Source organism: Aphelocoma coerulescens, chromosome 6 (assembly GCF_041296385.1).
Source record: "Aphelocoma coerulescens isolate FSJ_1873_10779 chromosome 6, UR_Acoe_1.0, whole genome shotgun sequence".
Taxonomy (NCBI): Eukaryota; Metazoa; Chordata; class Aves; order Passeriformes; family Corvidae; genus Aphelocoma; species Aphelocoma coerulescens.
Window position 1 is genome coordinate 4,697,199 of NC_091020.1, and position 18,243 is coordinate 4,715,441.

General features: G+C 40.5%; 1 protein-coding gene across 5 annotated transcripts; it reads right to left on the reverse strand.

Moving 5' to 3' along the window:
• Positions 1-230: 230 nt before the first annotated feature.
• Positions 231-18,199, reverse strand: SUPV3L1 (Suv3 like RNA helicase). Of its 5 annotated transcripts, XM_069018976.1 has the most exons (15): positions 17,938-18,199; positions 13,153-13,230; positions 12,761-12,868; positions 11,037-11,151; positions 10,306-10,474; positions 8,767-8,878; positions 8,403-8,480; positions 7,250-7,341; positions 6,669-6,849; positions 6,149-6,242; positions 5,277-5,496; positions 4,837-4,917; positions 3,150-3,326; positions 1,422-1,570; positions 231-1,045 (listed from the first exon to the last, which is right to left on the reverse strand). In XM_069018976.1, the coding sequence occupies exons 1-15, from the start codon at positions 18,191-18,193 to the stop codon at positions 550-552; spliced, it is 2,406 nt and encodes an 801-aa protein (XP_068875077.1). In that variant the 5' UTR covers positions 18,194-18,199; the 3' UTR covers positions 231-549. The 5 variants fall into 5 exon arrangements, with proteins under 5 accessions (XP_068875077.1, XP_068875079.1, XP_068875078.1 ...); XM_069018978.1 differs by lacking the exons at positions 11,037-11,151; positions 12,761-12,868; positions 13,153-13,230; positions 17,938-18,199 and having other exon boundaries at positions 10,317-10,418; XM_069018977.1 differs by lacking the exons at positions 10,306-10,474; positions 11,037-11,151; positions 12,761-12,868; positions 13,153-13,230; positions 17,938-18,199 and adding an exon at positions 10,202-10,267.
• Between the last annotated feature and the right edge of the window lie 44 nt (positions 18,200-18,243).

Below are 18,243 nucleotides of genomic sequence, written 5' to 3' on the forward strand. Positions count from 1 at the left end.
TACAGAACTGAAATTTACTCAAAAATTCCTGTAGCCAGAATTCCATCATTCCCAACATATTACCACAAATGCTTTTCACCTCCTTCCACATTTTCATGGGACACAAAGGTTAGAGGCACATGATTCCTATCACCATTCTGAGCCAATTTTGTTCCAAGCTGTTCATTATTTGTTTGTGGTTTGTTAAACTCGGCCCCCTGTGGGAAGGGGTGGAATGAATATCTAATTCATTGCTAGTGAAATATCTGACATTTATTGATGATGAGAGGATATCTTGCAAGAAGACACCATGTTCAAATTTTCACATAGCAGTAGATCATACACATATGCTGAGCACCATGATTGAAAGAGTGTACAGCTGAGTGGTAAAAGCAAACTTGTGGCCTCTGAGCTTTTAAGAGTCCATTTCTCTGAGTGCTTCACATTACTGGTCACAGGAGAAGTAAAATTATCAAGGAGCTGCAGCAGTGTAAACATGAAATGCCAAAGAAGTTATTAAAATAGTATTTTATTTTATGAATAAAAACTAAACAGAATTAGGACATGATTCTATTTTCTCTTTTTCCCTGTTTCCTTTGAACGATGCTGATCATCTCTTTTTGAACCAAAGCCGTATCTACCATTCCTGTGCTGATCCTGCCACTCACTCTCCAGCTGTCTCAGCATTTCCTGTGTCAGAAGTCCCTCCCGCAGCAATCTGTTGGCAAGAGATCCACGTCCATAGCTTTTCAGATCCTCCTGCCTGCTACCAAGCCGAGAGGGTCTCAAGTTCTTTGCTCTTCTGAGTCCTGCAGCCTCCACTGCAATGGACAGTGCCTCTGTGGAGGCTGCACCGTGACGGTCTGAAACCACCCTGGCATCCTTCTTAGTCCTTGAGAGAGGAAAGTCTTCTGACACAACTTCAGCTGTGCCAGAAGCAGCTGTAGACTGGGATGCTCGGATCAGCTTTGTGATGTTGCAGACACCAATTTGTATAATGTCATCTAGTTTTTTCTGAATATCCCTTACAAGGGCAGCATCAGGAAACATATCCATGAAGCGGTAACTGAAGAGAGGCAAAAGAACACACAATTAAACCTTCTCACTGGGACAAAAATGGGATACATACTAAGTAAAAAAAAAAAAAAAAGTTTATTATATGTTGCATGGGAAGGTCACTGTATTTTAATTTGCATTTCAGCTGCTCCAATCCAGGATCACCTTATTTCTACCTTTCTCCTTCTGTCAGTCACAAACTGCTCTCTGCAGAACTCACTCCCTCAGCACTGCTACACTTGCATTTGTCAAGATCCTCTAAAGGGCCAAAGGAGCCCATCCTGCACCACATACACACGGGCTTGAAGATACTGTGCTTCTAAGGACTGTAAGTCATAAATAGCAGGAAAACACCAAAAAACAGCTTTTGAGCACAAAGACAATACCTTAACCACAGATAGAGGTCAAAAACATCATGCACAGCTTCAAGGTGTACAAGTTCTTTGATGTTTTTTGGAGCAGCTAAGGGCCACTTGGTGTGCCGGCAGAGCCAGTCGAACGTCAGAGGCTCATTTCTACTAAACTGTCGTGCAAACTGAAAAACAAGCAAATTCAGTCAAGTCTGTCAATTAGTCAGGAAAGAAGAAATCCCCAAAGAGTTAAATTCCCCAGTCTGCATACAAAGAATACTCCAGAAAATACCTGCTTTGTTTTACACAACCCAAATACCACACATTCTTTTACTTAATTACTCAATGCAGGAGTCACCTCTCCTTTCCAGAGCCTCATTAACACAATTTGTCCACGGACCATGCACAGAGTTAAGCAACAAAAGCACAGAGCTATCCAGAAAAGTGTAACACTGAAGGCATTTGATTTCATTTAGCAAAGCAGATGGACTTTGTGTCCTTTTTTAATCCTCCTCCTCCTATTTGGTTAATTATCTTGTTTCAGGGTTGCCAGGGTTTAAAACATTAAATGTATTCCCTGGTTTAGGAAACACACTACCCACAACCCAAACAGATTAATCTGCACTAGAAATCTGCCCTTCTGAAACCCAGACACCTCAGCTCCTTAACTAACAGAAAAACAAATCAAATAAGATTTAAATCTAAAATTTTCAAGATTACTGATGACTTGGAATAACTGCTTCCTAACTGGCTGATACTAAAGTGGGTTTTTCTGGGCAAGGAATGGGGCTTAAATTCACACAAGCATTCACAACAGCCTACCTTCCTCTACCACCACACAATGCCCCTCTGCATCTTCACTACTTGGAATCCAGATGCTCAGCATTTTCCTAATGAGGCACTTTTTTCAACTCTTTTATCAATCACTCATTTTTTAAAGATTATTAGCCATTTTTGAAAAGCAGGGTTCTAAGATTTGTGACACGAGGGCACCACATCAGTTTCATTTTTATACTATTTCATTTAAAAAGTTTAATGCAGTCTTTAAAAAGGGAACAATGGCAATACTGTCTAACAAAGTAACAGTCCCAAGTGACATTATCATTAACCCTGAAAAACTGAAAAATCAGCTGGATACAAATTCCTCAAAATAATCAGTCTGGGGGCACAGCAAAAAACAATTCATCCAGGCCTGAAAAGTAGAGTGACGTAATTCTGAGAGCAACTTACAGCTCTGTGTTTTCTGAGGTTTAAATTCTATGTAACTGTATTATAGCATCAGCAATCACCCTTAATCCCCACATTCTCTTCTTTTGTTCACAAGCTAACAGCTCTAAGGAGCAGTAACTTGGTTTTTAATGACTGCTTTCTGGAACACTGTACTGCAAAGCTTAGCAGTGCACAAGTGACTAGGGAACACAACACTCATCTCTCCCAGTTCAGAGCTCACAAACAAGGACAAGCAGCAGGATTTCCTGAGGCAGACAGCAGAGAAGCTATCCAAACTTTAATTTACATCATTAGAACCAGTTCTCAGAAGTCAAAAGCTTTGGTCAATAAAAATAGTGAAGAATTCAATTAGGAAAAAAATACATGTCCAGCTATTTTATATATCTTACACTACCTGTGAGCACTTTAAGAATGCTCTCAAATGATCTGATGGCAAAACCCACAACAAATATAGCAACTAGATACAGTCTCAGTGCACCAAGACCCGCTTGGTCCAAAATAAACACGTTTTTTTGAGGGAAAAAAATAGCTGACCTTCAACAAAGTGGTACACACAAAAGGCTCTTTTCTGTTTAAGGGTGCAGTGCAGAAGACATATCGTGATCGCAGATTTAGTGGAATGTGCTGAATCATATCTGCTAGAAATTTAAAGTCATCAATATTGCAGACAAAGTACATCCCATCGACTTGTGAGAGGCTCACAAAAATATCCTGCGAAAATAAAACCAAATGTAAGAATGTTATTACAGGAGAGGGTTGCTAAACTTTGTATTACCAAATCAAAAAATTATTTAGAGTTTAAAAGGCTAGTTATACTGAAAGAACAGTTAAAAACCATCAAATTTGACCACAGTAATAAAAAAGTGGCCAGGGGAGTTCCCCCTGCTCTTTTAGCAGAATTTGCATTAAATTCTCCAACACAGGATCAGAGGAGAAGACGTAACACTCTACACTTTATTTAAACACTTTCAGTTAGTCTCCTAAATAACAAAGTTCTGGAAGGGTACATTTTAGTTACAAAGAACACCATCACAGGAACCAGTTACCACTATGTTTAGAAATTTCTCCAGGTTTGTCACTTAGCATGACCCAAAAAGCTAACCTTACAGCATAAAATTCACTAATTGAGCTATTTTTAGCTCAATGTCAGGATCAGATCTATTTTAGGAAGAAAGAAAACACAAGCTAAATACAGTATTCCAATAGAGGAGTTCCAAGAAAATATGAGACATACTCAAGGTTTGAAGAAACAGAAGATGCAGTGCACCCTGCAGGGGGAATTTTATGGGCCCCCGAAATTATTTCTCTAGTGTACATCTTTGAAGGAATTTTTAAAAACATCTTTAAAGAAATGCTGAGCTATTTAATTTTAAAAAACGAATATTCAGAAGATCAAAAACAACACAAGGTTTGTATCTTAATACTTCTATGCTAGCCCAGAAATTGCTAATTTTAAAATTTTAATCATGTGCTGTTACCCTACCAGCCTAAGTCTTCCAGGAGATCTCCAGGTACAATCTTTTAGTTCAAGGTTAGAAATACACATTTTGCTACGTAACAGCACATCAGCAGAGAACAAAAATGCACATTTAAAACTATGAAAGCTGCCACGAATTTCTCCATGTACTAAAAGCTGTGATACTATTCTTTAAATACAGTATTAGAACCTTAATTTCTATTTAAAATGTTTAGGTACATCCAAAAGAACTAGTATCTATCTAAAGAGGAGATCAAACTGATCCCACAAAATCTGTTTTCTAAAAGTTACAAACACACTGTTTTACCACAAAATCCACAGAAGCAGGAAAAAAAAAAATCAGGTCGCTCTCAGATATGTGGAAATCTGGCACGACCAGCCTAGTTTCCCAGGGATTTTCAAATAATTTATCTAAATTTGATTGCTAATATCTTCAGCCTCAGATCAAAATGTCTACATTTAAAATTCAGAAAAGCTGGAATGAAAAAGCTGCTGCACAGTCTTAAACAAGTGTAAAAATGACTGACACATTTCAACAGCTTTCAAGTTTATTGCAACACAGAAAAGTTAAACATCCTAAACCTATCTGCAGTCACTGTGTGGTAGAGAGAAGAATCCAACTGATAAAAAAAATACACACACAGCTGTCCTGTCAGGTCTCCCAAGGGCAAGTTTGTACAAAAGCAGCAACTGTTAGTAATACTCCATTTTTAAAGCAGAAGCTACTATTTTGATCATTCTTACAATTAAGTTGGATAAAGTGGCATCAGGAAGATGATAAGCAAACATTTCTATCTGCTCAGGAGTAGGATGTAGGCCAGCTGCCTAAATGGAAAATAAAGAAAAAACTTCCATTAATTTTCAATATTGTTTTAAAGTTAATGCACCAGAAACAACATATTGAAAGACAAAATGCAAGAAACCAAAGCACCCTGCAGAGTCCAGTTTATTTAGCACACTTAGCTGAAACTTAAGAACTTTTGTGCTTGAGCTTTTAATTCTTAAAAGAGCAGATTCAATATAAAAGCAACACTGAAGTCTCCAAATGGGACATACACCCAAAGTCACTCTGGCACAACACAACCCACTTTTATCACCAAACAAAAGGAAAGATAATTTGGGATCAGAATATCATAAGCCAGCCCCAGAGCATGCCTGTACAAACTGGATACTGCAGCTCTCACCTTCACAGGGGGCACAGCCTCACTCAGAATTTCCTTCAGCTGCACGAGGTCATCACGATGCATTGTGGTGACTTCTCCCTGCTTGAAGGAGGAGCCAAAACGCCCAGCCCTGCCTGCGATCTGGAGAGCCTGGGAGGTGGTAATGGAGTCTATTTCCTTCTCTCCCTTCTCGTTGACAGTCGGCTTTACTATGGAGTTAAAAATTATTCTTCTTATACACCTGAAATATTTCAACAAAAACAAAAAGGAATCTTTTTTTGCAAATTACTTCCAATATGAAGAATTAAAGCTTTTGCTTTTTTATAGGCTTTCTTCTCCTCTATAAATCAGAGTATCATAGATACTGCTTATGGACACAGCATATTCTAAAGGACAGGATAAGGCTACTGGCTAGATGCAGGAGAATCATCATTCCTGCACATATCAATCATGTCCTATTAGGGTACCAATCCATTCACCAACACCTGCCTCAGTAGTTTGTAGCAATGTGATTGCATGTCCATCACCAATGAAATACATCTGAAACTGGGCTGAACTTGCTCTGTATTTCAGAAATACTAGAGAGTGATAACTCTGACAACCTAGAACATTTGACTCCAGTTGATCCAGTAAGCCCTCTCATCCACTGCCAATTATCACATTGAATTAGTCCAAGGGAGTCCTTTAGTTCTTGGAAAGTTTTAAAATTAAAGCTTGGTTCTGCCTAACCAAATTGATCGCTACTTCAAAATTGAAATGTATGTACTGAGTTATCAAGACACAGCAGATATTTATATGAGTTACTAGACTGGGGAGATAAAAAGCAAGGAAATTAATGTGGCCATCACATCCAAAGGAAAATAAAAGTACCATAACCTACTGCAAGTACTTACAAATTGAGACCCATTCCAATTGCATCTGTAGCAACTAAAATTTTGCATGGATCATCAGGATCATTGAATTTCTTTGCCTGTTCAAGCTTTGTTCCTAAAACAGAACGACAGAACACTTTACATAGCAAACTTCATACAAAATAAAGACAATATGTCACTAAGTCCAATGTCATTATAATAGGCTGAGGAAAAAAACAAATAAATTGGTATTTTATTGGTATTTGGGTGCTGTTGGGGGGAGAGGGCAGGAGGGATTTAAATCATTCCCAGAGCTGTGGATAGATCTCATTTAATTATATCTATCTGAAGATCAAAATTAAGTACATAATAAAGGTCTAATCCCAAGATTAAAACACCAATCAATGAAAGCCGATTACTTTCTCTAGCTATACAGAGAAGCAAAACTAGGAAACTTGACTGCTTTATTTTAAAATAAAGCAAGCAATACAATGGTTTTTTTCCTAAGAAAAGCAGCAAGAAACAGAACACTCTCTTAACTATAAAAGCAGGAATGCTTTACCTGGTGGCAGACTGCCATATATGACGGCACATTCTAATCCTCTGGCTTCAATCTGTCGGCTGACGGAGTAAATGTCATTCTTACTGAAACAGACAATGCAGTCCCCAGGACGGAGGTTATCCAAGGACTCTAAGGCATAATCCAGCACAGTCAGAGGAGTCAGTCTCTTGTAGTTTCGGACCTAGAATCAAATTTGTCAAAGATTGTATTTTTCTAAACTCAAATTCCATCATATAGAGAATAACTATCAATACATCCTGTAAAGTCAGCAAACTTGAGAGAACCATGCCCTCCTGGAAGATCAGAACTGTAAAGAAAGTCCCTAAACAGCTGTAGCAGCTGCAGCATCCCCTGAAGGGAACTCATCAAACCACTTATTTTCTTTCTGTAAAACAGTACCACTATTTGAGAAAGAAAGAACTTTGCAACATCTTTGCTTTACAGAAATTAAGAAACATTGTAACAAGACCTCCTGCAGGATAACTTTGAGCAGTGATACACTCAAAAGACCCTACATTTTTTCCCCGTTTTACAGCAACGAGAACCTGATGCTCTGTCCATAGTTTCCCAAAATTACTTACTTCAACTTCCTCCCCTGTAGTGTACATGAGCTCTGTCACTAAGTCAATAGCAGCAGGTTCTCCACAAACATGGATTTCTTCTGCACAGAGGCCTGAACAAGGTCCAGTGAAATAAAAAGCAAAATGTTACTTGTTTATATACAACAGTAGCTTTAGCTAGCTCTTGAAGTATCCAAAAATTGTATTTTGGTTGCTAAACACAATGAGGACAGTATTTCACCTCCTTCAACAACCCAAACCAGCACCTAAAGCCTCTCCCAGAATACAGTATTTCCTCAGAGCTGCTCTTGTTCTCTTACCAGCAGATGATAATTCATTAGTGTGATAATCAGAGCAGCCAATACCTCATTGCACCCTCTCAGCCAAAACAAGAGGTGCCCTCAGCCACTGAACAAATGGAGCAAAGCTTTTGAGTATGTTTCATTTACTACTCATGTTTTACTGACTCCCAAACTATAGCAGAACTGAGGAGTTCTGTTTTCTGCATGAATTTGCTTCTAATTCAGTCAGAACAGAAAAGGGGAAAATAGGAGGTAAAGGAAGTATGACAAATCTGCTGAACTTAGAATCAAAAGCAACGAAAGGAAGGGCGAGGAGGAACCAGATTCCAAACTTCTGTTCCAAATATGAGGAAAAATGCTTCAAAAATTCCTCTTAAAAAATCCTAAAATTATCAAAATAAGCATTCTTCTACGAATGTTTACACATTCATGCAGCTCTAAAAATGAGCCATTTGCAATTAACACTATAAAATATTTTAAATTGCCATTTTTAAGCAGTATCTCTACATAAGGCAGTCTCTTGAAAACTTGTGTTGTTTTCATTGAACAGAAAAGCATACTTCTTGGAAATAGTCAATGTAAAAGGACAGCACAACTTAAGTAAAGACTCCATATCATCCAAGGAAGGAAAAATAAAAGGCGTCTGAATAAAATTTTAAAAACCCATTTGTCAAGTAAAACACAACAGGTAACCTGTCATGCAGACAAATCCTTTGAGGCAGGTATCTCTCTAACTTGGTGTGAGAAGACATGAAAAAAAAGAACCCTTTTATTTTGCATCACATATTATAACCACTGATGACTATACTGACTGCTAAGCTCAAATTTCATGTGCCATTGAGCTAATTCATTGCCAACACAAACAAGCTTACCTAGAAGGGCTCTCGTCCAAGCCCAGCCTCTGGCAGGATCTCTGATCATCTGAATTTCATCAATCACAGCAACTTCATCTTAAAACAAAAAAGAAATATATGTTGCACCAAGGAAGAGCATCTAGAACAGCAGCACAAGACACGGAGGAACTCACGGGTTTCCTAAAAAAGCTTGCTCAGACAAAGCTAATCCTCTATCACCAAAGAGCTATTCTGAGATGATCCAGGTTTCTTCAACTGCTCTACCATAGTTCAGGAATTGTTCAAATAAGAGTGAAAAAAAAGAGCTCAGCAACTTTTGACTCCAAGCAATAACACACACAACGATCCCCCAGATGGGACTGAAACAATTATGTGTACTTACAAGGTGTATTAGTGCTGCACATTTCAATGGTACAAGCAACATGAGGAGCCTGTCTGGCATCTTCATTAGCATACACACGCTCTTCTCCTGTCACCAGGTCACATGGCACATTCTAAAGGCATTCAGAAATCTCAGGTTAAGTTCCTTTAATATAAAAGAATCCCATTCCAAAGGGGACAAAATCAGTTTCTTACAGTAGTTTCTAGGACAGTATAATAGAAGCTATCCAGGAAGTAACTACTCAGCCTTGAGAGACTTGTGCCTTGTATTTAAGTCCTATCAGAGTGGAGGTTTAATGAAGAGGTGGTATCTGTAATTAGATGCCTTCCCCTACTCCTGCAGGAGGTTACATATTCCCCTGAGCATTTCAGAGCTGTCACACCTGACACAAAAGAACTGTTAGAAGAGTACAAGGGGCTCATAAAGCAAAGGCCAGCAGTGAATGAGCCTTGCAAGCTCCAGCCAGCTCCAGCTCCTTTGACAATTGACCTGCTGCCAGCCTCATCTGCTGCCTTATACTCACCGAGCAAGAGCTCATGAGGACCAGCTGTGAGAGACAGCTGAGGCCACCACCCTACCAGCCCTACACTCCTTCATGCTGGTGGCTGCTCCATCCAAACCTACAGCTACCTGCAGAGCCCTGATGGCCCCAAGGGCCTAAACATGATCCAGGAGACACCAACTGAAAAGTTCCCACACACAGTAAACACGTGGGAGAAAAGTTCAGTAACCACTACCAAGGAACACCACTGCATTGTACCCACTGTCACGATATGAACACACGTGGTACATCACAGGTATCTCCTAGGACAAGCCAGTCTTTCTTATGTGTTGCTCACATAGACTGATAATAGGAGTTACTCATTCTACATCAACAAAAGAGAAATCACAACATCACTACTGTACACACACACAGTGCTGTATTAACATATGATACGTGGTTATAATGCTTCAGAACTGGTCTGGTTCCCTGCAGCTGGAAACATACTGGTGAGGAGCCTCCAAAAAATATGCCAGAAGCAATATAAAACACTAATGAAAATTTCCTCTAAGGACCTGATATACAGCACTGCTATTCAACTCAACACATCTCAATCTGCAGAATTTTTCAAGGGTGGTGAAGTGAAATATATTTAAACATTGAAGCAGAAGGCTGAGGAGAATTAAGTAAGGGTACTTTTTTTGTGCATAAGCTATAGTAAAGGTAATAGGCAAAAGAAGTCACGGTCCCTATGCTGAAAACCCTAATAGCAGAACCTGCCTAACCCAGGGAACAACAAATTACAGAACAGAGGCAGGTTACAGGGATGATTGCACAGCACATGCTTTGGGGACAGCACTGTTCCACTGGGGGAAACAAAGTTCCATTCTGCTCCTAATGCAAAAATGCATAACTGTTTTCATGTGAGCTGACACCACTGCAAAGCAAAGGCACCTGTTCGAGCACAGGGCTCCAGGGACCACCTGGGGCTTCACAGACATGCATTCATGAGACTGTTCCAGTACTAAGGATGTTGATAAGTATTATGACATACTGACAGCATCATTACTCTTTTGGAAGATCTCATGAGCCAGAAGTTTTAGTGGACCACAGTATATTCCAGATTTGGCTGACAAAAATCTCTGGATGGCATGGTAAGTTTTTCCACTGTTTGTAGGACCAGCATGGAATATTATCTTTCTCTGAATAGCCCTGGCATCTGGATACCTAAAGCAAAGGCAAAAAAAAAGCAGATCTGTTGAACATTTATCTGGATACTGATTCAGGAGAAACTAGAAATTAGCTTAAGCATTTATTTATTAATAGATTTTAATGTGTGTCGAAAGCAGAAATACCAAGTTCTTAGAGACAGTATAAAGAGGTTACCATGTCTTACACACTGATCTTCTAAGTCATACGATGCTTTCAAAGATTCCAAGTGAAATTCACACATTGCGTTCAAAATAATTCTCACTACTCGTCCAAGTCTCTCTCCTTGAGCTTATCAATATTTCAACATTTTGATGTGCTACTTCCCAAACATATTGTCAGAAAACATCCTCCTGGAAAAGCCACACCAACTCAGTGACTTTCATACTTGATATAATCTTATTTTCTTTTTAATTCACTGTGATGTATCTTGTAAAAAATGTAGGAGTTCCTGACACATATTATTGTAAAAACAGAGAAATGGATCTGCAAATGTAGCATAATTACGCTTGAGTCCACAGTCTATGAAGTTCTGTGACACTAAGAAAAGAAAACAATGCAAGCACTTCATCACACTGACCAGTTGGGCGGCAGCCTCAAATCGCTGATCTTGCGCAGATCATCCATGCAGTCCAGCATTGGAAAGATCTGCTTTGCATGCCTCAGGAAAAATGGAAACAGATCATCCACGTGACCTAGCAGAACAAATCCTTTTCAGAAAGTTTGTGTGCTTGAGTGTGTACTTTCATAATAAACTTTGAAAAAAAATTCTCTACTACTTCCACCCCACACTTGTGTAATCCTTTCAACTTCTGGCTCTCTACAAAGTTCAGTAACTTTGAATTATTGAACTCAGTTCTAAGTTCAATAACTTATCTCAGTGGCAGAAAAGGAAACTAACAAAAGTGCATGGACACATTTAGCAGCGGAATACAAACACAATAATATGAAAAAATGCATCTCATTTCAGCATATTCACTCTGTCAGCCTACTTGCCTAGAGAACTTCTAAGTAAAATGAGAAACTGCGGAAAAGCTGGATGAGAAACAGCTTTTCTGTCCTAAGAAGATTTTAGCCCTTTCTTTCTAAATTCATGTATTGCCTTGAAATAAAATAAAGCTTTTAAAGAGCTTTTATGACTAAACAGAGAAAAACAGATTTGCAGATTCTCTAAGATACTGAGACTTAGGATGCTGATTCCAAATTCTAAGTTTCCAATCCCTAGGAGAGAAAATAAAAATACTAAAATCAACTCAGAAGAGAAATCCAGGTTCATTCTTCTAAATGTTTGCAGAGTAGACATGTGGGCCTTAAAGGTCTCATTTCAGGTCACACTCTGACTGTTCAGCTCTCATAGAATTTTTAAGAACTATCTTGATCTAAAAAGCTGTTATTATCAAACATACACACACAAAAAGAAAAAGCAGTAGTTTGGGGTTTGTTGGAGTTTTTTTATTTGGGGGGGAATGTTCTATTTCGGGGGGGAGCTTAAATTGAGAATTATTATTCAATGTATAAAAACTATTGCGGAATTTTTTTTTAAAATGTAATATATTTAATTACCATCTTCAGACAAGCAAAACTCATATTAAAAAATTTCAGTATTTCTGTATATGAGTTTTAAGGCATAATGCTCACATACAACTAAATAAGGAGTGGAAATAAAATCCTGCGGAACATTTTATGCACATGTAAATAATGAGACAATTTCCTAAGATCGCCAACATCTACACATTTACATTTTAAGACAAAACTAATGGCCACTGTAACCTTTAAACTCCCATCATTAAAACACACACACTATGCAGCTCAAACCCTGGAAGAAAGCTGATTCTGCTGTTCCCAGCTGCCATCACCTCTCAGTTAAGTGCTGCTAATTACAACACAGGATGCACTAAGCAGGCAAACACACCTCTGTGAGTGCCACAGAGAAACAGAGCAGTGTCACAAACCTGTCCCTAAAGCCACCTGGCCGGGAGAAAGCTCTCCAAGTGCCCCCTAGTGACTACTAGATTTTTAAGAGAGGAATAAACAGAATAGCACTGTTTTCATTTCAGCCCTGAACAGATGCTGTACAACAACAAGCTGCTTCTTGCTAACACCTCCACATCTTTCATTTCCACTTCAGAAGATTTAAGAACAGAAAATTCCCTCCTGATTGGGCACAAATGTTTCTGATAGGGAAGGAGGGATTTTTAATCTCTCTGACAGCATAGTAGGGGGTCCACATGTATGTAGGTAAGTATACAGGGCAAAAACAAATAAAAATGCACATTTTATTTTACAAGCACTCCAGATACTTGCCTGCATCACAGCATATATCATTGAGAATAATATGCAAATCAGCACTCACAGAACTGGATTCCATTATATACTTCCTAAAGCTTATAAATGCTTGGTGAAATAGGCGAGCTGCAGTAAAGAAAAAAAAAAAAAAAAGGAACAAAATTAATGTGGCCAGGATCAGAAAACTCTACTTGTAAACACTCAATAAAACACTGATGCAGTTCATTAAAAAACTATACCTTAATAAGGGCTATTAGAAGTAAATATAAAGGTTATTTGAACCAAGTGGCAGAGACAACGTAAAAAAGCAGTGTTGTGATGACAAGATCACATACAAAAAGATCTAATACCATATCTAAATTAAAACAGATTTCACATTAAAATAATATATACTTAAAACATTTTCTTACCATCTAGTCCATTTTCTGCTCCTAGTCTTTGAATTTCTTTTCTTTTGTAGAACTTGTTTAAGTTCTTTAGAACTTCACCTGTAGAAAAAGAATAACCTTTTTTTTAGCTTCCTCAAAATTAAATCACATTCTCCTGGCCCAAAGATCCTGGTTACAGTCTCCTTACTCTGGAGAGAGGGCATCTTTCCATGCTGAACAGACTCAAATGAACTCTCCCTACATCAAATACAATCAATGAGTGAGATTTGGACTATTGCAAAGAAGGACAACCTTCAACTGCAGCAGAGTAAGAATTGCCATGGAGATGATGCCAACCATCTCCCCCGGTACTTGATAGGAAAGCATAAAGTTTGGAACATGCAGCTAACAAGTCATGGAACAAACTAATTAATGGTTTGGGGTGGGTTTTTGTTTGCTTTTTATCAGCACCTATCAGGAGGTTTTAATATGAAAAGCAAATCTGCTTGAACTATGTGGTGACAGCTTTTAATAAACATCCTGAGATATGTTCTTCCATCCATCCTGCTTCCAAGACAGACTCTTCAGAAAGATCAGGTAAACCAGACACAGTATTCCTTCTTTTCTCAGGTTAAATAAAAAGAGGGACGGAAAAAAACAGAGTTTCTTCATATATACCACAAGTTACTCAGCTTTGTTTGAATAAAATCTCTTATAAACTTATTAATAAATGCTTTCCCTCCCATAAAAGGCAAGTTCAGTGTTGCAACAAAATTGTATTTACTCAAGTACACGCTGATTTTTAGCTCGTTAAATGACAGTGCAAAAAGATGTGTCCCCTTTCCATCTACAGATCAGAAATTCACAAAAAATCTAGCAAATTTCATGAACACCTATTCATGAGCTTACATTATTCTTAAAACTCTATGAAAAGTCTATGAACCCTGCATTGTAAAATGCTAGGAGTGATAAATGTAGCACACCCCTGGTGCCAGCACAAGTCACTGGACACAACACTGTCAAGCTCTGCTCTCTGCAACTAACTCCATAACTGTCTGAGATGACATGGAAACCTTCCCATGAGATCAACCTTAAATTATTGAAAGAGTGCCTCTCTAAAAAGCTATAACAGAGACAGTCCACTTGGCACAATGAAAATCACCAGCTGACAAGAATATGCCAAATTTAAATACACATCCCAAGCCCCAGGAACAGCTACAGGAGTCTCTTAATGGATTAATGCACAATCTGAAATGTTCCCAAAGGCAACAAAGCAAGGCTGCCAGCAGGATTACATTTCCTAGGAAGGCATCTACAGCCATCATTAAGGGCCCCGAAATCAAAGACAGACTGGAAAACAGTGCAGTATAAGAAAGCACAGAGCTGAATACTCTTCAGAGCTTCCCTAAGAAGCTCTAGCAATTAATACATCATCAGCAAGCAGCTAAATTCACAGCCCATTGGCCTTACTACAAGATTAAAAGGTCAATGCCAAAACATGTTACTATCCAAGGCAACATGACATTGGGACCATGCAGCCCCACAACCAAGGTCATGATCCTTCCTAAGCATAAACACTTGCCTTAACAATAAGGTAAATCAAAACAAAGTAAAGCTGGCATTGCAGCCCATGTGAGCTTAATCCAACTGCACATACAGGTAGCAATCGGGGTACACACTCAGGAGGACATCTGTGTCCTGTCTCAGTCACCACCTTTTTTACCACTCACCTTCGTTTTGAGATTTCCCTTTGTTTACCATTTCCTCATTCTAGAGATGTGTTTTAGCTCTTCCTCCTCAATTACTTTGACTTCTCAGCAGCATTTTTAAGGTTTGCTGTCAAAAGACAGCCCAAATGCAGTGAAGTTCAGGAATTATGCAGTTAGTCTCCAATGTATCAGATTCATTTAGATGTTTCAACCCTGTTTGCAGGAAGGCTGTTGAGTCATTTCCCTGTATCTCTGATAACAGTAATCCACTGCAGTCAGGCTGTATGCTATCACTGGGGCAGCTGAACTGCTTTATTTGAGAATTCCTCCCCAACTATTAGACTACCATTGTCCAGTCCAAGCAACCTTGTGCATCTAACTAACCCTGTTCAGGCATCTCCTGTTTCTGCTACATGAATTGCTGCCAATACTGATCCTTCCTGACTTGCACTTCCCATAAGTAAGCACAGCCCCATGGTCTGACAATTGAAACCACAGAACTGACATTCAATTACAACTGATACAGAACATACATAAACCAAAATTTAAAGTATTCATCAGCACTCACAGGGATATACTTCCTATGAAGTCGTGGAAAACAGAGCAGTGAATTCAGTCCAGGTTTCTTATGAAGTTTTTACAAAACTGGCTTTACAAAAGTAAGCTTCTAAAAATACCTTTAGACTTCCTAGCAGTGTTTGACTATCGTGAAAACTATCATCACTCACTTGAGCAAGTAACAAGCTAACAAGATGATTCACACTGGAATTACACTCACTAACAAAGTTTCTTTACAAGCTGTAACTGGAAAGCTCATAAATACACATCTTTCTTTTTTAAATCTAGTTCAGTACTTTGCAGCAGACTCTGAAAAAGCATCTTCGTTTAAAATATAAAAAAAACCAGACGCATAATACTGTGTGTGGTCAGAACCTGAAGGGGGGAAGCAGAGGAAGACTAGTTATTTCACTTTTTAAAAATGGCTACATGTTCAAGCATCCTTTGGATGAACTACCAGGAAGGTCTTGTCTAGTTTTCTGTAACATTATTTGGTTTCAAAATACCAGTACTTTTAAAATACATTCTTGTTTTTTCAAAATATTGCTGACAGCAACGAAGAGAGCACTAAAGGCCAACAAGACAGGGGAGCACCACACAGGCTGCTCTTCCTTGCCAGTCTCACATGGAAGAACTTCAGGCTGTTTGAGGTAGTTAATTTTCACCTGTGGGAGCACACGTAATTTTAGCCAATCTGTTCTCTCTCAACAACTTAGCAAAGAGAATCTATATTTATTTTCCCAGAGCATTTTAGCTGTACCTTTGAAGAAATCCAACATAACTGCTCCTCTAAGAAATGAGACAACAGGTAATGTATAAATAAGCCATCATTCATCTTTACTGGCACCTGAGGAATGCACAGTCATATAAAAGACAAGTCTGACAACACAGATTTTTGCATTACAGCTATTCAAGATTCTTCTCCCTAACTAGGTTTTTTTTAGCTTTCAAGACCAAATATTCTTTTCTCCACAGTTCCGAACAATTAAGATCATTTTCCCATGCTTCCTATTCTCCAGAGTTAATATTAATAATATGCCATCAAAACAATTAGGAGAAGATATGAAAAATATTTCCATTTGCACGCTTAATGCTTTTGGATCAGCAAACATAGAAAGAATCAAGAACTTGTCTCTTATTTACCAAATCTTTAAAGACCATGGAGTCACAAAATCACAGAACCGTTTGGGTTGGAAGGGACCTTAAAGACCATTTCGCTCCAATCTCCTGCCATGGGCAGGGACACCTTTCACTAGACCAGGCTGCTCCAAACCCCATCCAACCTGGCCTTGAACACTTCCAGGGGTGGTGCAGCCACAGCTTCTCTGGGCAACCCATGCCATTGCCTCACCACCCTCACAGGGAAAAATTTCTTCCTAATACCCAATCTAAACCTACCCTCTGTCCATTTGAAGCCATTCCCCCTTGTCCTATTACTTTGCCCACTTTTGATCTAGGCACATTCACACACAATCTCTTCTGTCTGTAACACCAATATTCGAGGAAACTATACCTTTTAAGATCAGATACAGTTAAGGTTCTGGAATGCACAAGATCGCAGTTTGGCTGTGGGACCTGCCTCAACCCAAGCACCTTTACTCTGACCACGCCAAAACAGAACCAGGCCAGCAGAATGTTTCCTCCACACAGGGCATGCCTACTGGCCCTAGTCAATCACAAAATATTCTGAGCTGGAAGGCACCCACCCGGATCATCCAAGTCCAACTCCTGGCCCGGCACAGCACAGTCCCACGAATGCTACTACATGCCAGTGTCATCTCACCCAACAGCCTATATTCCACTTCACCTTCACGGGCACCAGCAGCTACACCGGTCAGAGAACCTGCAAGGAAGGACTCCCTGCTCTTAAGGGGGGGTGGTCTTTCTGACCCCAGGAAAGGACCCAAGAGCAGCAGGAGCCAGGTTCCCTCAGCCCTCAGGAGGGTCACAGAATCAATTAAGTTGGAAAAGACCTCTAAGACCATCGAGTCCAATCCATGACCGAACACCACCTTGTACGCCACAGCAGAGCACTGAGTGCTACATGCAGTCTGTCCTTAAACACCTCCAGAGATGGTAACTCCACCACCTCGCTGGGCAGCCCCTTCCAACGTCTAATCACTCGTCCTGTGAAGAAATTCCTCCCAATGTCCAGCCTTAACCTCCACTGGCACAGCCTGAGGCCGTTTCCTCTTGTCCCGTTGTTGTTCCCTAGGAGCAGAGCCCGATCCCAATCTGGCTGCAGCCTCCTGTCAGGGAGTTGGAGAGAGCGAGAAGGTGAGAAGGTGTCCCTTGAGCGTCCTCGCCTCCTGGCCGAGCCCCCCCAGCTTCCTCAGCCGCTCCTCATCAGATTTTTGCTCCAGCTCCTTCCCCAGCTCCGTCGCCCTTCTCTGGACTCGCTCGAGCTCCTCAACGTCCTTCCTGAATAGAGCGGCCCAGAGCTGGACACAGCGCTCGAGGCGCGGTCTCAGCAGCCGCCTCCGGTGCTGGCGCGCGAGGCCTCAGGGCCGGTGCCCGAGGACCCCTCCACCCGACCCCTCACGGTCCCACCCGCACTCACCCTTGTCGAGGGGTCGCGTGAGCTCGGCGCCCACATCTTCTTCGGCCGCGCCGCCGAGGCCTGGCTTCAGCGGCACAGGCACGAAGAGCGAGGTGTCGGGGGCGCGGGAGGCGCCGCCGTCGCCGGAGGAGGCCGAGGATGAGGACGATGCTGAGGAGGCGGCGGGGCGCGCGCGGGGAGCGCCGCCGCCCTGTCGGAGCGCGAGCCCCGCGCGCGCCGGGAGCCGCCGCAGCAGCGGCCACGCGCAGCGACTCATCCGCGGACAAGGGCGCCGGCGCGCGGCGAACGCGTCATCGTCCCGCGCCC